Source organism: Sinocyclocheilus grahami, unplaced genomic scaffold (assembly GCF_001515645.1).
Source record: "Sinocyclocheilus grahami isolate Dianchi unplaced genomic scaffold, SAMN03320097.WGS_v1.1 scaffold688.1, whole genome shotgun sequence".
NCBI lineage: Eukaryota > Metazoa > Chordata > Actinopteri > Cypriniformes > Cyprinidae > Sinocyclocheilus > Sinocyclocheilus grahami.
Genome location: NW_015505867.1, coordinates 704,266 through 726,424, shown reverse-complemented (window position 1 = coordinate 726,424; position 22,159 = coordinate 704,266). Strand labels below are relative to the sequence as shown.

The window sequence follows — 22,159 nt, the reverse complement described above, 5'->3', positions numbered from 1 at the left end:
ATGTCACATGTCTGAGCAGAGCATGTGGACTTTTGACAAACTAAATGTTCCTGCCTCAGTGACTCAGTGTTTCTACAGCACTTGCCTGTGGTATAGTGTAGTTCCAAGTAAACACTATGGTACTGTGAAATGTAATTCAGTAGTGCTACTGAGAATAAAGCAAATAGGCACTAATGGCCATGTGTTACAGTGATTTTTCCACAAGTAAGGGGTATTGGTATACTCAGTATGACGCAGAGGGTCTAAAACCCATTAAAACTTGGTGACCTATTTGTTGCATGTAATGGAACCAAATATACTTAATATGTTGTACTTGGTGAAATCACGGTCACCAGCTGGCACTATTGAACAGCATTGGCAGGCAGTAGTATAGCCTTTATGCATGTTTTAGGTTAATTTTTGTAAGATTTTTGGAAGATGGAGAGACAAATCTGTGCTTATTTCAGAAAGTATTGATGATAGTGATATGAGTGCATCAGAAAATCAGGTTGTAGTAATAAAACAAGTTGTTTAGGACCAAGGCGGATAGAAGCAATGAGGGTGAGGGCCTCGGGGCAGTAATTATAAACAAATTACCAGTCAACATGAAAAGAGGGAAAGGACATGCGTGAGGAGTACAAACACTACAAGGAATTCAAGTTCAGAAGAATCAAAGTCAAAAATCAAAGAGAGCTACTGTAAGACTGAACAACGAGAACATCAACAGACAGACATTTAGCAGAGAAATGCATGTGTCATGCTGCGGAGCAGCCCACGTCTCCTTTCACAGTAATCTATAGTGTAGATAAATTCTGGCATACATGGAATAATCAGAGGGATGGAAATGAGGCTCGATAAACTGTGGTTATGTGTGCAATAAGACATACGTTTCTTAACTGTGAGCCCCCCCCCTCGTCTTGCCCAATTTGGAGCAGTAACAAGGGGATTTTTCAGTGCAAGTAGACACAATGGGTCAGGAAGAGCAGTCGGCAACAGTTATGTTGCTTTCTTTCCAAGAAACTACAAACTACTGTTTTTTGGAGTACAATATGTGGCAAACTATGCTCAGTGAAATGCCACCAAAGGTGGCTCTTTGATCTACAGCATTAAAGTTATATAAAATATGACCAAATGACACTTTGCCCTCAGCCTGTTTGCTCTGGAACAAATAAGAGATTCATGAGAGCAAAGACTGCCCATTAGAATTACCCAAAATGAATTGTATCTCATGTTTAATGTGTTTAACCACTATAGAGATATCAGAGACAGCACCAACTGCACTCGGCCAGTTCATGAGCGCTGAACGGCCGCTGACACACTGGCGCTTACATCTCCGAAAACATTGAAGCAAATTATACATTATATACTATATTTGGTTGCTGATCACCATTTACAAAATCATTATAGTAACACCTGTAAAAATAAAAATCTAGTAATCATGGGCTATCTCATGGGCTACAACATATAGTAATGTCACTGTATTAATAGTTTTTCTGACTGTAACAACCAGACAAACATTTAAACATGAGTGGATACCATTTTAAAGTCAATTTATTTACTTTTTTTATTTACTTATTTACTAATAAATTCCATTTACATAAATTAAATTACAATTACATGCAATGTCATGGTTATGTCATCATGAAGTTACCAAAAAGGAGATTAAAGCTGCCTTAAAACTGTGAGTGTATGTAAGTATTTGTTATATATTCGTCACATTTAAGAACATGTCTCTGAAATGCAGTGGTTTTCAAAACGGTCCTGGAGCAGCCCAACACTTTCTCCCTCATCTAACACACCCAATTCAACTCGTCAGCTCGTTAATAGAGACTTTAAGACCTCAAGTGGGTCAGAAAAGGTAAAGAGTTGTGAGAAAATACGATGCATGTCAGATCCGCCTCATGTTCAGCAGCGGCAGCTCTTAAAGGTGCAATAGGTGATTGTCTTCAGAAACATTTTTTGTTATGCTGGTTGAAAGTCTCTTCACATCCCGATAGCAATCATTAAGTTAAGTGGTCTACATGTATTTATATATTCTGTGGAAGGCATAGGACCAAGAAATGTTCGTCCAATCAAAACGCTCGGTCCGAGCATTTTAATGGGCTTTCCTACCTTGCTTGTACTATAAAGTTTTCTCACCGGTGAATGACACATGATGTAGCCCAGCAGTTCCCAATTCCAGTCATCGTGCCCCCGTGCTCTGCATATTTTGCATGTCTCGCTTAGTTAACACACCCGATTCAGATAACCAGCTCGTTAGAAGTGAGCTACGTGCATGAACTGTGTTCCGATCGATATGATCCCTACACAGTGTTCATTGCTCCCTACTCCCTGAGCAGGAGAAATCCGTTTAAGTTTACTTAACTTCTCATTCACGGATTTGTGCGCAGTATCTGGATGCGAGGGTGCGAGGACTGGAAATGGGAACTGCTGATGTAACCTATTGTAATGTTGTCTCTAGTATTCAAGTATTCAAGGGTAAATCAATAACATTTGTAGCTTTAAGGATTCATCTCTATTTTATTTTGAATTTAGTGTTTGATATCTTTATTCAATTTCTGTACATTTCCTACTTGCTGAAGGGCACAGGTAAATATGATATTTATTTTAATGGGTTTATGTGAAGATTGTTTTAAGTGCACTTAAATTAGAAGTTGTTATTTTTTTAAAGTGTAATAAATGTTACAATTGATAGCTCTCAATTATACTGTAATGTAGAATGGCTATAGTCAATTGGTTAAATATTAGGGAGGGAAAAACTTTCATAAAGACATGAATCGTCATTAATTTCTGAAAAAATGTGAGATTATTATTTTTTTATTGATCAACAGCACTAATATATATATATATATATATATATATATATATATATATAAACCTGTGTAAAAAAATTAAAAATGTAAAGCTGAATTTTCAGCAACCAATATTCTATAGTGTCACATGATCCTTCAGAAGTATTACAGCATGCTTGTTTAGATTCACAGAATTTTCATTTTTGGGTGAACTATCCCTTTAAACGGTTGATTTGAGCTGCTTTTTGAATGTGTCATAGACACAGACATCCCTTTTTAAGGTAAGATATTTGAACTAATTCTGATTGCAGCAGTGTCAAAAACACAGTAATGCATAAAATGTAGACTCAACACAGTTATACAACCAGAACATTTCATGTTTGTCACAAAGCCCTCATCTTCAGTGTCCTGTATAATAGACCTGAGGACGTCTACTCATTCTTTGCACCCAAGGAGTTTAGACAAAGGCATGTGGAGACTTCACAATGCTAAATACTCCGGATGTCCAGTGCTGTTCTCTCTCATTTCCTTTTATAGTCTGCTTGCTGCTCTGTCTTCATTCATGATTTCTAAATCTTTTTTCTCTCTCTTTCTCTCTACATTGCACGTGCAAACTTGGTCATGTTGCTTGTCTTTGGAGAGGCATGTAACATGTCTTCCCTTAAGAATCGTAGTATTCTTATTAATGTCCCCATATGAATCTGCCTTCTACAGCATGAGACCACAAAAGTGACTGACCAATTTTTTTCTCATAATTAGAATATAAGCGGGAAAAAGAAAAAAGAAACCTTTATACTTATATTTATAGAGGGACTCGAGTTATAGTAGGGAGACTAGATTATCATGGAGACATGGCTTTTTGGCCACTAATTAACCATCTACAATTGCAACCATTTAGAACACTCAGAGCAACTCAACAAAAAAAAGAATGGCTCTGTATTGTAATGTTTTTTTTTTTGTGGTATTGTGCACGAGACCTTTACAATTATTTTCTCACAGTCTGACAAGAATGACTCAGAATGCTTGGCACCTGTTTACTATTCTGTCTGGCTAGGACTAAGGCTGTGTTACTCATAGCATACTCATTACTGCATACTATATGTACCCTACTGCAGGGCTGGGCAACTTCGGTCCTGGAGGGCCATGGTCCTGCAGAGTTTTTTTACACACCTGCCTATAGCTTTCTATTGATCTTGAAGACATTGATTAGCTTGTTCAGGTGTGTTTGAGCTAAACTCTGCAGGACAGAGGCCCTCCAGGACCGAAGTTGCCCAGCCCTGCCCTACTATTTATATTTTGTTAAATAATAAATGAAGCAGTACACATAATGAAACAGTAAACATTTCAAATGCATGTAGTGAGGTCATGTGATAAAACATGGGACAGAGATGTAAGGATGTGACGGTGAGGAAATCTTCACACTGGTATATAACCTTGGTATGTAGCTAAAGATGTCTGTTGTGCTTACATCTTTACACCTTTCACTTTCTAAGACTAAAACGAATGCTTGAAAGATGGATTCATTATTATTCTTAATGAAATGCACAACAACAATAAAACCATACAATGGCAAACTAGCTTATAGAACCTTATTAACAAAAACAAATAAGACAAGGCATGGCATACACTGTGGAATAAAAAAATAAATAAAAATAAAAAAGCCTCCATAGCGTAACGTGAGATAAACAGCAAAGAAAACAGGCGGTTCAAAATGAAAACAAAAAGAACGTTAAATACTATATTGGCTGTCGGTGACAGTGCTTACATGTCTTTTTTTTTTTTTTTGGTTCACCTTCTCTGGTTTAAAAAGCGGTCTTTTGCTTTACATTTACATTTCGCTTGAAAACCAAATCCTCCTTCTGCTATAGTTTCCTCGTCATTGTTGCCACGCGCATCTTTGTGCTCGTGTAAACCCGAAGTACTCACATTGAAAGCACCTCTCTGTACAATTGTAGCATCTGTTGTCCGACTGAACTGAATGATTTTTATTTCTATAAAAAAGCAAAACGACATTGGGGGTGATATCGCAGTGGGCAAGTAATGTATACAGTGTGCGGTCGAACACCGGGAACTACTAGAGTCTCAGATCTACATATACAAATATGTTATTAAACCCAGATTAAACCCTGCGGCTCGCGACGATACATTGATGTGTAAAGACACAAAACCATCAATCTGTGCAAGAAACTGAACAGTATTTATATAGTTTTTTTTACCTCTGATGCACTGCAGCGTCTGAACTGTCCTGCGTCTATTCTTTTTCTTGCTTTACGGCGGATCGCAGACTTATAAGTGCATTACCGCCACCTATCTCTCAAATGGACCATTGACACTCCTAATTGAGATTGTAGATAGTGTCAATGGTCCATTTGAGAGATCGTTTCGTGTCTTTACACATCAATGTATTTTTCTTGGGTGAACTATCCCTTTAACCCCACCCCAGACCTCACTAATTTTCAAACCCTGGTTACGGCCATAAATGTGTTTTTTTCTTTGATCGGTTCCCTGAAGAGATATACGTTGTTCAAATGAAATGGCAAAAAACGTGATAGTCAATGCTATAAGTGGAGCTTGCTCAATGGCAAAAAGTCTCATGTTAATAACACTTACTGCTGTGAATATAATTCAAGCTTTTACTTTTGGTTTTGTCACTCAAAAAGCTTACAATCAGAAATGGGAGCTGAACCTCCTGGGAGCCAACACCTCCATTTGGAGACCAGGAACATCAGCTAAGTCTTTTTTTAAATTATAACATTTACTACTGTAAATATAGTTTGAGGTTTTACATATAGTTTCATAAAAGCCTTGTTTCAGAAGTCTGACTTGAATTCAGCTCCATTCAGAGACCAGAAACTTCTACATGTGAGAAGGCAGAAAGCCCTTGAGCAGGTGTGTCCAAACCTGTTCCCGGAGGGCCACTGTCCTGCAGAGTTTTGCTCCAACCCTAAATAAATACACCTGAACCGTAGTAATTAAGGTCTTCAGACTCACTAGAAACTTCAAGGAAAGTATAAACACTTGCCACCACTGGGAGATACAGAAATCGCAGCATATGCGAAAATTGAAACCGCTGGAGTTTAGCACCTCAGGCCACTCAACTATTCTTTCTTTGAGGCAAAATAGCAGCTTGAATGCCATCACTGGAGGCTGGATCTTGCCTGATGGCTAAATAAATAAATAAACGATATCCTCGATAAGCCACATGATTTGATGTACCATACTATTGCCTCACATCAAGTTACTGACTGAAAATCGATAGTAAGATTTTAATAATCTGACAAATAAACCAGAGTGAGTCTTTTCATGCACTTTGGAAGAAGTGTATAATGTTTTTGTGAACTCTGTTTCTACGTGAGGTTTGACTCCTACTATACAGGTGCATCTCAATAAATTAGAATGTCGTGGAAAAGTTCATTTATTTCAGTAATTCAACTCATTTATTGAGATGCACCTGTATGTCTTGTTTTGAGATCATCGCCTGTTCTGCCAAATTCATAACAAAGATTATCTCCATTTGCGTGTGTTTGTATACACATGCATGCAGTGGTGTAATAATAATAATAATACTTCGTTACAGTACTTAAGTATTTTTTGGGAGTATCTGTACTTTACTTGAGTTTTATATTTCAGCCAACTTTTACTTTTACTCCACTACATTTCCTAATTAAAATGTATACTTTTACGCCGGTACATTTCCCCGAAGCATATTCGTTACTTACTACAAAATAGTCAGAAGTCAGAAGAACACGGACTGCAGTAAAGCAGGTTTGACGAATCAGTGGTCTGGCGTTTGCAAGTTAGACTCCTAAAAACACCTTTGCTCACATGCAAACAAGTGCACGCACAACCGCGAATGATTCATGATTCAAGTTGAGTCTGGCGTGTGCGATATACAGTAGGCTATATCTTCTGCGATAATATGGTAAGTGTTGTTGTAATGATGTGCGATCTGACATTATCAAGCAGGCTATATCACCAAATCACACACAGAGTGCACGCACATTGATTTATTAGTCTATTAAAACTCAAAATTCCAGGCATTCTAATTTGTAGACGGCAAAATGCTTCTGTATGTTTTTTATATTTATATAATTTAATATGTTTAACTTAATCTATATCACACATTTAATAATTAGTTTATACAAGTTCAGTAAAGCAATAAGTGACTTATATTTTAGACATAATATTTCTTGTTTTCACTCAATTTTGCCAATTAAAATAGTTCCAAACAAAGATCACAGCACTGTTTTGCGTCTCTGAGCAATGGACGGTGTTTACTTATTGAATGAATCAGCTTTTTGAATGAATCGGTTGAATAAATGATTAAGTGATTCACTCATTAACACAGTCAAATGCTTTGTTTCTGAAAGAATCAGCCATTTGAATGAATCGGTTGAATCTCAATGACTCACTCATTAACAGTCACTTGCTGCCACCTACTGGTGATTTTAATTTCACATTTCAACAAATTTTTCCATGTTTTAAATTATTTCAAATATCAGTATTCAACTTTTATGTTAAAAACAAAACATTAGGCCTATTTATGCATCTGTAACTGCAGTTTAAATGCATCCATGTCCCCTCTGCGATACATAAACTGTGTAAATACATCTAAATGCTATTTCAGATGCAGATTCCAGTAATGTTTTCTTATGTTGGAATGAAAGACACTAAGTACCGGATGAAGTGCTTCTTATTCTTACCCAAAAATTCTAAACGGAAGAAAGAGTTAAAACTGAACACAATCTTGCTACTCAAGCGGTGTATGAACATTTTTTATATATATTTATTTGCTTCTTTTCCATTTTGCATTTACTTGTACTTTTACTTTCAATACTTAAGTATGTTTAAGATGGAAAAAATACTTTTCGTACTTAAGTACAATAACTATCACATACTTTAAGACTTTTGCTCAAGTAATATTCTAAGCAGTGACTTCAACTTCTACCAAAGTCATTTTCTGGTAAGATATCTGTACTTTTATTTGAGTATGGCTTTCAGGTACTTTATACACCACTGCATGCATGTGTGTCAGTTTTGTTATGTGCATGTGTTATGTGGCTATTAGGTACCTGGCACAGACTGGGATTTTTGTGAAGAATAGTCATTTAGATCAATGCAATCAGTCACTGTAGACATAACACACTTATGCACACACATCTACGTAAACTACCCTACAAAGGTAAAAGACCTTAACTCGCTGGAGTGTGGAACTGTGAAAAATGACTTTAAAGATTTTAAAAAGAAGAAAAAAAGATTATTTACGATTAGCCTACTTATTGTTGCAAAGTTATCTACTCTTTGCTTGCTTACAGTGCTTTGTTATATGGAGCAGTTTGATTTATCTAATTAATTTGTCTAATGAAGTGCTTCAGTGACAGATGTATGAAAGTACATAGGCTACACCGTACTTTAAAAGTGGCAGATTTTAATGGACAGTAAAACAAAGGCAGAATACCATATAACTCCAGGCCGGCACAGTAACATCATACTGACATGCGGCTAAAGAAAGGCAGAGTTCCGTAACTCTAATTGAGCGTTTCAAAACAAAGTCAAAGAGCGGTATCTGGTTTTATACAGTATTCTGTGCACACATGGCATTAAAAAAAGTCATAACCCTTACCAAAAAGTAGTATATTTCAAGTTTATTTTATTAAGTATACTTAAGTAAAGTTCAAGTATTTTTAAGTATACTTTATGTAGTAAGTATACAAATATCAGTGTACTAGTAGTATACTTGTAAGTGTACTATTTCAATACTGCTTGGGACTAAATTGGCCTACTTTCTAGTATATAAAAGTATACTTTTAAGTATACTTTAAGAATAAGAGTAGTAAACTTTGAGTATACTAGTTTACATCAAAATGTTTAGTTTGGACTGCAACTATACTAAAAGTGAACTTATAGGTATACTGATAGTTTACTAATGAAATACTTGTAGTAGCATTTTTAGTACACTTTGAAGTATAGTCTCAGTGAACTACTAGTTTAGTAGTTTTATACTGCAAGTATACTCATAAGTTTTCTTTAAGTGAACTTTGCATCATACTTTAAGAATACTACTATGTCCCTATTTAGGTATTAATTTGTATATATTTTGTTACATGAATATCTGAACATACAAAACATCAAAAGAACAGGGTATCTGCTTGTAAACTAAAACATTTTATTCTAGCTTCATGCATTCTTTTTTAAACACTTGAATGTGGATAAGTTTCATAATTAAAAAATAAAGAAATAAAAAACATTTTGAACAAAAAACTGAAAAAAAGACTATGAATTGGATTCAGAATGATAATCAAAACGTAGATAAAGTTGATCAACGTATGTGTGTTAACATGATGTTGGTGTGAATAAAAAAAAAAATCACATGCTAACCTTCTCAGTGTAAAGTTATATCAAATTTTGCAATTTTGTTGTCTTGACAGATAAAAAAAAAAGATCCTTATATGTATATATATATACACAGGTGCTTTATGCCCCTAATGCCCAAAGAGAAGGAGAAGACTGAATGAATAAACGAATTGAAGAAAGCAGAAGAATGGGAGACAAGCTTACAGAAATCTAAATTGGAGAGGAAATTAGCAAGTGCTGCTTCAGAGGGAAGTTTGTCTGCGGTTCATGTGGCCGTATAATGATCGTGTTGTTCAGGAACAGCTTTATTTCTGGGCTGAATAGAAAATAAGAGCTGGGAACTAAAATGTTATGAAAAATATACAAAGTAATAAATAGCCTGAAAATTAAAAAAAAAAAAAGATGGCAAAAGATTTTAAAGTCCCCCTGTAGTCAAAAATTGTATCCTTTAAAACTCATCTTTGATCATCAAAATTACATATTTAAATGTTTTTTCTTGTGAAAATAATTTTCTCATGCCTTAAAATAGCTTGAATGCAACTCTACACCCTTGCCTCATTTACTATACGCGGATCTATGAATTTCGCAAATTAGCCCCGCCTCCACTCAGTCACACACCAGCCAGCCATGAGCCAGCGCCTCCTGATCCACTAACTGAACTGTAGTAAATGCGATACAATGGCAATGGCAAGTGGAAATATTGGCTTAAGCCATATGTGTTTGAACCAGAAATAAGCTGGTATGCTCAACGTAAGCAAGGAGACTGATGGCTAACTTTGTGAGGTAACATTATCTGTTTGCGCTGGTTCGTTCATGGATAATGACTGATAAAACTGTTTTTACTAGCGGACATCTACAGTGGATACTGTAACATTCGTTAAATTTACTTACTTGATGATGTTGTGTCCTCAAAATGCCTTGAAGACTCAAATGCGGCCAAGTTTGTGATTCTAAATCATGCCCGCAATCATACGCGTGTGACGTGCGGATGTCAATGCAGGAGAGGTGCGTCTGACTCTGGGCTACTTTTACACTGGTGCCGTGGATTATAATTCAAGTTAGCGGTTCTAAATACAAATAAATAAGCTCTAACAGCACATGACATCATGAAAATAGGGGGAAATATTAACAGTTAGCGAAACATCTACAGAAAAAATATAACTGTTATAACCTGGCTGCCTTCTCACTAGACCCTCTGCTTTGCAGCACAGTTAATGTTATGCTAAGGATAGGATCCCTTGACACAATTGTTTATTGAATTTTGTGATGTAGCAAAAAAAAAAAAAGGCTGTTTCAAACCACGTTTCTGTGACTGCCTTTGGGTAACTACAGTTTTAAGGAGAAAATACTCAGCAATGGTGTTGATAAATGGATTGAACATTTTACAGCAAATTTAAAAATATTACAATGTGCTCAACAAACTGTCCATCTGTCCCTCACAGTCTTGATTTAATCCGTGATACATTAACATGGCGTCTACCGTGACTAAAGCCTATAATCAAGTGTAAACCAAGAACATACTGTATTTGTTTATTTCTTTGTGTTGTCGATCAGTCTTCACACCGATTTCACTGTCCAGAGGAAAAGGCCTGAAGAATCTGGATCCCAGTGCATTCCAGACACTTGTTCTATGGTTTGGCCAAGGCTAGATAACGGTGTTGAAATGATTGTGGGAATAATGGTTAAGTGGTAAACCACAGAGAATTGTGACTGTGGTGCATTGAGAACAGCATGAGTCATGTTGTCTTTGTGTATACAGGCAAATACTGACGTCCATAAATGGATGTTTCTTTCTCTTTATTATAATAATGCATTCCCATTTAAACAAATGGGATGGAAGTCATTTTCCTGCCATGTGCCCACACAGTTATGTAAACATGCCGTGCTTAAGTCATTACAATGTCATCAGGCTGTCTAGTAAACACCACAAAAGGTCATGTCTAAAAAGACACATCAAACAAAATCATGTCTAATTGTGGGGACTTTTAAAATGGCCACCCAGTGGAGATGCAATTTGAACACATTACTGATATTAATTTATGATGATGCTGTCATTCAAACTATATTTGTTTTTTAAAGGTGCTCTTAGTAAAGTTTCGGAAGCACTTACACATATGAACCACTGTTTAGGTGCATATGGAAGATTAGAGGAGATTATAACCCTCTTGGAAATGGCAGAAGTCTGCCGGGGAAACACGGGCTCTGAGGCTATACCGTGGACTTTACACATATGGGAACCACTTAGGCCTCTACATATGGAACCCAGCCCTCTAACGGTTCTCACGGATTCATCGAGTGAGGGCCTGGCACCGGATGTTCCGCCACGTCTGGCTGCCGAGGGGATGGAGGAGCTCGACAGGGTCTACAGTAAGGACTCTCTGGAGTTGTTTTAGCAAGCCGACACTAACCGGGGACTCTCAGTGCTTCTACCCATTTGAGGTGAGAACACAGGAGGATACCGGCTCCACACGAAGGCTATAGAATCTAGCGAACATTTTGGGGGTCACCCAGCCCGCAGCTCTACAAATATCTGTCAGCGAGGCACCACAAGCCAGCGCCCAGGAGGATGCAACACTTCTAGAAGAGTGAGCTTGCAACCTGAGCGGGCAGGGCACACCCTGTGCCTGATAAGCCAGGGTGATGGCATCCACAATCCAGTGGGACATCCTCTGCTCAGAGATGGCCTTCCCCTTCTGCCGGCCTCCGTAATGGACAAAGAGCTGGTCTGAGGTCCTAAAGCTTTGTGTCCAGTCTACGTAGCATCTCAAGGCTTGGACGGGACAAAGCAAAGCTAGGGCTGGGTTTGCCTTCTCCAGGGGCAGCGCTTACAGGCTCACCACCTGATCCCTGAAGGGAGTAGTGGGAACCTTGGGCACATAGCCGGGCCAGGGCCTCAGTCAGCCGGCCCAAACTCTAGGCACGAATCGCCGCCCGAAAATGCGGGATCTCAAGGCTTGGACGGGACAAAGCAAAGCTAGGGCTGGGTTTGCCTTCTCCAGGGGCAGCGCTTACAGGCTCACCACCTGATCCCTGAAGGGAGTAGTGGGAACCTTGGGCACATAGCCGGGCCAGGGCCTCAGTCAGCCGGCCCAAACTCTAGGCACGAATCGTCGACCGAAAATGCGTGTAGGTCCCCTACCCTCTAGGCCAGTGCAAGCAGGAGCAGAGTTTTCATTGAAAGAAACTTTAGCTCAACTGATTGCAAAGGCTCAAATGGGCCCTGCTGTAGTGTTTTAAGCACCAGAGACAGGTTCCAAGAGGGTATGGAAGGGGGTCCGGGGAGGATTCAACCTTCTCGCCCCCTAAGGAACCTGATGACCAGGTCATGCTTCCCTACCGACTTCCCTTCCATGAGGTCATGGTTAGCAGCTATCGCAGCGACATGCACTTTAAGGGTGGAGGGAGACAGCCTTCGCTCCAACCCTTGCTGCAAAAAGGAAAGCACGACCCTGATCGGGCATCTCCAGGGGTCTTCTCGATGAGAAGAACACCACTCGATGAACAGGTTCCACTCCAAGGCGTAAGCGTGTCTCGTAGACGGTGCTCTCGCCGAAGTGATGGTGTCGAGTGAGGGCCTGGCACCGGATGTTCCGCCACGTCTGGCTGCCGAGGGGATGGAGGAGCTCGACAGGGTCTACAGTAAGGACTCTCTGGAGTTGTTTTAGCAAGCCGACACTAACCGGGGACTCTCAGTGCTTCTACCCATTTGAGGTGAGAACACAGGAGGATACCGGCTCCACACGAAGGCTATAGAATCTAGCGAACATTTTGGGGGTCACCCAGCCCGCAGCTCTACAAATATCTGTCAGCGAGGCACCACAAGCCAGCGCCCAGGAGGATGCAACACTTCTAGAAGAGTGAGCTTGCAACCTGAGCGGGCAGGGCACACCCTGTGCCTGATAAGCCAGGGTGATGGCATCCACAATCCAGTGGGACATCCTCTGCTCAGAGATGGCCTTCCCCTTCTGCCGGCCTCCGTAATGGACAAAGAGCTGGTCTGAGGTCCTAAAGCTTTGTGTCCAGTCTACGTAGCATCTCAAGGCTTGGACGGGACAAAGCAAAGCTAGGGCTGGGTTTGCCTTCTCCAGGGGCAGCGCTTACAGGCTCACCACCTGATCCCTGAAGGGAGTAGTGGGAACCTTGGGCACATAGCCGGGCCAGGGCCTCAGTCAGCCGGCCCAAACTCTAGGCACGAATCGTCGACCGAAAATGCGTGTAGGTCCCCTACCCTCTAGGCCAGTGCAAGCAGGAGCAGAGTTTTCATTGAAAGAAACTTTAGCTCAACTGATTGCAAAGGCTCAAATGGGCCCTGCTGTAGTGTTTTAAGCACCAGAGACAGGTTCCAAGAGGGTATGGAAGGGGGTCCGGGGAGGATTCAACCTTCTCGCCCCCTAAGGAACCTGATGACCAGGTCATGCTTCCCTACCGACTTCCCTTCCATGAGGTCATGGTTAGCAGCTATCGCAGCGACATGCACTTTAAGGGTGGAGGGAGACAGCCTTCGCTCCAACCCTTGCTGCAAAAAGGAAAGCACGACCCTGATCGGGCATCTCCAGGGGTCTTCTCGATGAGAAGAACACCACTCGATGAACAGGTTCCACTCCAAGGCATAAGCGTGTCTCGTAGACGGTGCTCTCGCCGAAGTGATGGTGACAACTACCTCTTGGGGTAGGTCACCAAGAACCTCCGCGTCCCGTCCAGGGACCTGACATGAAGTTTCCAGAGGTCTGGACACGGGTGCCACAGGGTGCCCCGTTTCTGAGTCAGTAGATCCTTCCTCAGAGGAACCTGCCAGGCAGGGGCTGTCGTGAGGAGCATTAGTTCTGAGAACCAGGTACGAGTGGGCCAATACGGCTCCACAAGCAGGCCCTGCTCCTCGTCCTCCCTGACCTTGCACAGCGTATGTGCGGGAAGGCTCACTGGGGGAAACGCATACTTGCGCAGGCCCCGTGGCCAGCTGTGTGCCAGTGCGTCCGTGTCGAGTGTTCCCTCGGTCAGGGAGTAGCACAACGGGCAGTGAGAGGTTTCTGGAGAGGCAAACAGGTCTACCCGAGCGGCTCTGAAACGTCTCCAAATCAGCTGGACCATCTGGGGATGGAGTCTCCATTCTCCTGGGAGCGTAGCTCGTGACAGCTCGTCGGCCGTACGGTTGAGCAGACCCGGAATGTGAATGGCACAAATTGACCTCAGAACCTTCCGACTCCAAAGGAGGAAGTGGCGGGTGAGTTGCGACGTGCGACGGGAGCGTAGACCACCTTGTCGGTTGATGTATGCAACGGTCGCTGTGTTGTCCATTCGGACCAGCACGTGCTTGCCTCGTAAGTGCCCTTTGAGACGGTTCAAGTCAAGGTGACAACTCTAGGCAATTGATATGCCAGTGCAGTTGGGGGCCCGTCCACACCCCCGACACTGCGTGCCCGTTGTACGTGGCCCCCCAGCCGGTGGTGGAGGCATCCGTGTAAACCACAGCATGCCTGGAGACCTGTTCTAGGGGCACTCCTGCCCGGAGGAACGTAAGGTCTGACAGGCCGGTGTAACTTGGACCCGGTGAGTGCTGCACTGCCACGCCAACCTCGGGACTCGGCCATGAAGCCAGTGCTGAAACGGTCTCATATGAAGCAGCCCCACCGGCGTAACCGACGCTGCATCTGCCATATGCCCCAGAAGCCTCTGAAATAGTTTCAGTGGGACCGCTGTCCTGCCATTGAATGAATTCAAGCAGTTCAGCACCGACCGTGCACATTCCTCTGTGAGGCGTGCCGTCTGTTCGACCGAATCAGGTAGATTGCTGCAAACCAATCTCGGGGACGGATGCACCCGAAGATGCGTTTCTGCGTCAACATCTTGAATGGTAACCAGTGAAGGGCCCGGTTCAAGACACACAGGTCCAAGATTGGTCGTAACCCACCGTCTTTCTTGGGTATAATGAAGTAGGGGCTGTAAAACCCCACATTCATATTGGCTGGAGGGACCGGCTCTATCGCATCCTTCACCAGTAGGACTGCGATCTCCGCACGCAAGACAGGAGCATCGGCCGCCTTCACTGTCGTGAAGCAGATGCCATTGAACTTGGGGGGACACCGGGCGAACTGAATCGCATAGCCGAGGCTGATGGCCCGCAGAAGCCAAGCTGACGGGCTGGGTAGCACTAGCCGGGCACCCAGATACCGTGCAAGTGGGACCAACGGAACCACCGCCGTACCCGCAGTGGGGCAGCGAGGTGGAACGCAGGGAACCAACTCGGGCGGCTTGTGAGCCGACCGAAGAGGGGTCTGAGTGTGCTGTGTAACGCTTACCTGGTTCCACAGTTTGGCAGAGGGTGCGTGAGTAGGGCCTTTGTTGACACTCTCGAACTGCCCGCTACTGCCTGCTGGCGATGGAGGAGGATGAGTGTGGTCCGGTGTTGGTCTCTCCGTGCCCTACTGGGACCCAGGGACAGAGAAAACTGCTGGGAACAGTAAGTGATATGTATCGGAGCAGTGAACACTCACTCTATGGAGTTAAAACAAGGCCAAATGGAGCATTGAGGAGGGGACAGGTTGTGTCTCTAAGAGGAAAAGTACAAAGATCACTGTTATCTGACCTTTTCCTCTTTATTAGACACGTCAATCTTTCTGACACTAGGTACTTCCTTCATAAAGTCTAGGCTTAGAGAATTTATAGACTAAGGGTTTATACATACTGACACATTACCTCCCTTTCGAAAAAAAGAAAAAAAAGTGCTGATTGTACTGAATGTTGAATAAAAATTAACATTCATTATGTCATTATTTACAGCGTTAAAATTCAGCTATTAATAGATTGAGTCTCAGAGACTTTGATTATATGTGATTTGGGCATAATTGTTGAATGATCATCGCAGATGAATGCAGATAGTTTCAGACTGTAGTCAGGCCTCTGTCTCTTATTTAAGGAGGATCAAAATGTCTTTGAATGAATGAGGCCTATTGAACACTCAACTTCCTTCTACATAATATGCTCCAGTACATAATATGCTTTCACATTAGAGCTGAGTCTGGTTTGTATGGTTGGTTTGAAATAGGCATTTCTACAGTATGTGAAAAAAGACTTAAAGATGAAGTGGCAGTTGGGTGGGTTTGGACCAAGCTTGAACCAAGTATAAAAACAGTGTGCATCGTTTCTCTGCACTGTTTTGTGCAAAGTGTGTGGCTTTGAGCTTCATAGTTAGACGATTGCCAGTTCGTTGCTCATTAATCTATGCCTCTGTTGTCTAGTTTCATTGTTGTGTTTGTGGTCAGTGTTGTCTGGGACATTTCTGGCCTCTGCGGTAACAAATCTGTGTCTGTGTTTTTGTTCTCTATGTATTTGTCTGGTATTGTTTTTGTTTTGTTTTGTTGTTTTAGACATAGCCAATGGTCTCACAGACATACTTCTGACTTCCTGTGAGTGTTGAACAGACTGCACACGGACCAAGTGCTTTCTGTCATGTGGGCTTCATTTTTACCCAGAGTACATTTAAACATTAGAATATCACTTTTAGTGGAAAATATATTTATTGTTCACTTTATGTCACTCTTTAAACTTTCCCGTGTGTGAGAAAGATACTTATAAATAACATTTTCAATTGCAAAAGGGATTTTTTTATCCTTTAGTTTCTTTAAAGTTAAATAGTTTAATTTGTGTTTCCACAAATTATATTTCACAAATTTTCAGTATTTTTGAAGAAATGCAAACCTTATTTTTTATGTTAAAGTATTGTGATTTTACCTTTGTGCTGTAGATATTCTTATTCCAAAATTAATATTATAAGTTATATTACACCCCCAATCTACCATTAATTGGCAAGCAGCCTTTTTATGAAAATTATGTCATCATTTATCACCCTCATTTCATTTCACAGTTGTATAACTGTTTTCTTCTGTTCAATACAAATTAAGTTATATTTATTCATTTATTTTTAAGGTTTTGTTTTATTTATTTATTTTCTTCACATGATGTAAGCCAGTAGGGGTCCAATGTTGAGTCTAACCCAACATTCTTCAAAATATCTTCTTTTGTGCTCCACAGAGGAAAAACATACAGGATTAGAAAGACATGAGTGTGAATGAATGATAATAGTAGTTTAATTATTTTTTTTTTTTGTAGTTTCAAAAAAGTAGACTTTTTTTTTTAGATAAAACAGTAGAGAAACAAAAGAAGCTTTTATTTGCAGAGGAGAAAAGGATTTGGAAAGGACATCAAGTTGGGACTCAAACTCAGGACACCTAAGGTGCCGTTTCATCATATGCCAGAGGGCAGCCCACAAGGTTACGGCTCCAACACATGATCCACCCCGTTAACTGCAGTGCAAAATGACAGGAACACTGAATTTCTCCATTATTCAACTACAATGTAGAAATAAAATAATCATATATCTGTGAAACTCTCAGCTCCTGTCATAGTACTGGCATTGCAAGAAAGGAAACTGAGCTGCCATGGGCAAGCTATCTCTGGTATAATTCAGCGTTGTTACTCATTACCCTTTGTCCTCCAGTGGTTTGATTTGGAAAACATCCTACCTCCATGCACAAAAACACACTCCTGAGTGCATACTCATGGCTTGTGTCGGGAGTGGGCAAATGCTAATCAGGTGGTCATTGTCTCAGGGTTGCTGAGAAATGTTTTTCCAGGTAGCAGTGGAAAATTTCCTTTTTTGGTGGGGAAAGCATAGGCTGGAACAGGATAGCACACAATACTCCTCTCATCATCTGCTGTAATCATCAACTATTTAGCAATAAACTGAAACTGGCCAATCTTACACTCATTGTTTAAATTGCCATGACATTTGTGCTGCTTAGTTCTTAATCTTTCCCACCTTCTGAAAAACGATGCTTCCCTATGGAGTCACTAGATGCATTGTTTCAGGACTTACAGTGCTCAGAGAAGATCGTTAATAGCAGTACACCTATTTCCACCATTTAATGATATCAGGCTGATTTGTTACACTAATCTCTTAAGATTTTTCAGATTTGATAAATATTCAATATTTAAATGTTTAATTTGATTGTAAATCTGGGCTCTGCAGTATGAATATTTGAAAGGAAGGATGTGCAGCTTTATTTTTTCTTCTGTTAGAGGACCACGAATCTGTCTGTGGTCTCATTTAAAAGAATTCTTTGTGACTTGAGGCAGGAGGCTCAATGTGGCCTTTGTCTGTTGGTTGCCCAGCATCTCATATCAGATGAACAAGACAGAATGTCTCTGATTCACTTTATCGCACAGCAAGAAAAAAAGCAGACAGTTTTGTCTTGGCCTTAAATGTTTCATGGACACACAGGGCTGTTTCAGCAGTCTGTGGGATCAGTGTGTAGGTGTGAGCAGACGTGCTGCCGTCATTGAATGAGACCCTCCGATAAATAAGGTTCTCCCTCACAAAAAGAAAAAATAAATCATGTATTCATTACCTGAGTAATGTTCATTTGCAGACCCCCCAAAATGAATTCCTACAGTTAAAGCACATCACAAGTTAAGTTAACTTTTCTTTACAGTGAAATGCTTTAGTTGGCTCCAAGTTCAAACTATATAGTCCAGCTAAGTCATGCTTTAAAGGGCATATTTAAAGATTTTAAATGAGTTTCTGATATACAGTTGGGTGTTTGTTCAGTTATGGGCTTCAGATCTCAAATTATTATTTAATTGGTTTTAATCATTTTATTTAATAGAATTGTTGCTTGCTAAAGTCTTGTTAAAGCTTATTTCATAACATTAACATTAAATGTGCACTGTAAAAAATTATTGTGATTTTAACAGTAAAAGACTAAAAATGCTACAGTAAAAACCTGTTAACTGGTTAACAGTAGGTTTCCATACTATATACGGTGAATAAATGTAATTACATTTAATGTAATTTTACAGTTAAATACTGTTAAAAATACGTTTTTTGGAAGTGAAAAAGAAAATGTCATTGTATAGTTTACAGTGTGTAAGGATGGTTTCCCTACGGTGGTTCGGGTTGTAGGATTGCCGAATGACTAAAGAAACGTTATCAGCACGATGGTATAAAACTGTAAATTTCTAGTCTAAAAAACCGTAAATTGACACTCCTAGAATTCCCTGCATGACACTTCATATTTTGTTGAAATGGCATGTTTCTTCTTCGTTTTTTCTTATTAGATGTGTACATTAGGGTTTAATCTTACATTTAATGTTATTAAACTAATATTTATTGCATTATTTCCGTTTCATGTGTGTCACCATGATGGGGTTTAGTGTTTGTGTGAATGACACTGTGTGAAACCTTCTATATATAAGTATTGTCCTCCTCAGCTCGTAGAAAAGCTGTTTGTGATGTGCTTTGGTTCATCATGTGACTTTCTCATCACCACCAGTTTTTGGTGGTTATCAGTGCATTTCAATGGTTCAAAACAGATATTAACACTTCAATATGTTGGTTTATTAGCATTACATCCGTTAATGAAATACGGTATTTTATTGTGAATTTAAGTTAAATCTGTAAAACCTAAAATGTTGCTACCATATTTTTTACGGTGAAGTTCTGGCAACCACAGCTGCCGGTATTTTACCATAAATGTCACAGATTTTTTTTTTACAGTGTGTCCTAAATATACACTAAATTAGTACGAAAATGATGCAAGATTGAGAAGTATCAAAAATAATGGGTGAAGGCATGGTAAAAGTGGAAAAATGCCAAAATCTGTTCGTTTTAATAAAAACAAACCATCAAGCACTTATGTTCTTCCAAAATAAAAATGTTAAGTGGTTGATGTTTTTTTTGTATGTGGTTGTAAGCAAGTAAAACACTCTCTTAGTCATGAGAGTGTCTGGAACATGATGGGGATTCACAACAAGCTGCCAGATTAGAAAAACCGACAGCACTGTGACAGCCTCTAGCACAACATCACAACTTTGCAGCATTCTTGTCTGTTATTTAAAATTCTAAATATGCTATAAATTAAATATACTTTGTCGTTTCGCATGGCATAACATCTGTTGGCACTGAATAAGAACATAACCCAACAATCTCAATATGTGCCATCTTACCATGTCTTTTTCTCTCCCTCTCTTTCTCAGGGAGTGAAGAAGAGCGGTGGACCATGTGGGGGGAGAGACTGCAGCGGAGGGTGTCAGTGTTATCCTGAGAAGGGTGCGAGGGTAAGTCTGTTTCAGCCTGCTAGCCCAACCCAGCATCTTTATCCATCCAGTGCTACTGTATTGGATTTGAATTCACCACCATTTGAATATGCACAATGCAAAATGCAGAACTAGAGAAAATTGTCAAGAAATATACTAATTTGCATTCTAATCTGAGAAATAAAATCATTCAATGGCTAAGTGTTAAATGATACTGGTATTTGATTGTACACCACTTCCAAACAAATCCAACCAGATTTTTACACAATAAAGCTTCATTTCAAAATGCAAGCATATTGAATTTGAAACATCAGTAGTTCGTTGAACTCACATTGAACTTACTGTGTTCACGGAGTTGGTACAGTCTTTTTTTTTTTTTTGCATTTCAGGTTTTTACAGTACAATCCAAATTGAATTGTAAGTGTTTGACAGTGTATCAGGCTGTACAAGACATGCTTGCTTGTTCACCACATCTGTGACCTCTCGTCATCTGTGGTGAAAGTAAAGCTCACTTGGGAGGGTTGGGGGAGAGAGGAAATGCATTCCTTAGCAAACATCAGGATATGAAGGGCCTTGTGAGTATGACTTGAGATGTCAGTTCAGTTGACTTTTTTTTCCCTGCACTGTACAGGATCAGGAAAAGGGGATTGATTGTTCTGTTGAGTAATAATAAGTGCCAAGGCTGCTGAAGGTATAGGGCACTCATTCCATCAAGAATACACAATAAAGCTTCATTTCAAAATGCAAGCATATTGAATTTGAAACATCAGTAGTTCATTGAACTCACATTGAACTTACTGTGTTCACGGAGTTGGTACAGTCTTTTTTTTTTTTTTGCATTTCAGGTTTTTACAGTACAATCCAAATTGAATTGTAAGTGTTTGACAGTGTATCAGGCTGTACAAGACATGCTTGCTTGTTCACCACATCTGTGACCTCTCGTCATCTGTGGTGAAAGTAAAGCTCACTTGGGAGGGTTGGGGGAGAGAGGAAATGCATTCCTTAGCAAACATCAGGATATGAAGGGCCTTGTGAGTATGACTTGAGATGTCAGTTCAGTTGACTTTTTTTTCCCTGCACTGTACAGGATCAGGAAAAGGGGATTGATTGTTCTGTTGAGTAATAATAAGTGCCAAGGCTGCTGAAGGTATAGGGCACTCATTCCAAGAGATTTTTCCTTTTGTTAAACATAAGGGAAAAAGATAGGAAGGGAAGGAATCACAGACAAACACTCCCCGTTTATATTTCTGACGCACTTGAAAAGTCATATTTCTGTTCAGTTTGACATTCTGATTTGCATTGTTATACCAATCACACAGAGATCTGTTTTATGCTATTAGCCATATACAGGGACTAAATATAAAGCAACCACCCCCTAGCAACTACATAGCAACCAGCTAAAAATACTTTGAACACTTAGAACTTGCTGCAAACTTGGCACAAGAAAGTAAAACTTGTTCCATGCAAAAGTAATATCAAATTTCATAGTGTTGTTTCCTTCCAGGTTCTGTCAGCATCTTACTTTAGCCAAACACACTTTTCAACTCTTTGTATAGTCCTCAGTTTGATGTATATGTTCATGAATGATGTTTATAGGCAAAAACAGCCTCACAGATGTCTGGACACAGTTCATGTCTCCCACTGGATCTCTTGTGTCCCTCCTCTGCCTGGCCTTGACATGTGAGGCCAGTGGGATATAAATGTGAAACTAATATGTGTTATAATGACAGGACCATTTGTTAGTAACTCTTAAGTTGAGAGCTATATTTTTTGGCCAGAGAAACTGGATATTTGAAATTATTTCGTGGGCCTAATAAAACGGTCTTAAATATTTTTTTATTGAATTAAATAATACATCTGTAATATACTGTTGATTTAGATTTATGCACAGCGGCACTTTTAGCAGTAAAAAAAAATAAATCAAATGCATCTTAAAGGATCAT

At 40.1% G+C, this 22,159-nt stretch overlaps 1 protein-coding gene across 1 annotated transcript in view; it reads left to right on the top strand.

Annotated features, from left to right (window-relative positions):
- LOC107559512 (collagen alpha-2(IV) chain-like) overlaps window positions 1–22,159 on the top strand; it is an 85,720-nt gene that overhangs the window by 6,780 nt on the left and 56,781 nt on the right. Inside the window, exon 4 of the mRNA XM_016243372.1 lies at window positions 20,157–20,237. Within this exon, the coding sequence (XP_016098858.1) occupies window positions 20,157–20,237 (81 nt within the window). The remainder of the gene's footprint in view (window positions 1–20,156; window positions 20,238–22,159) is intronic.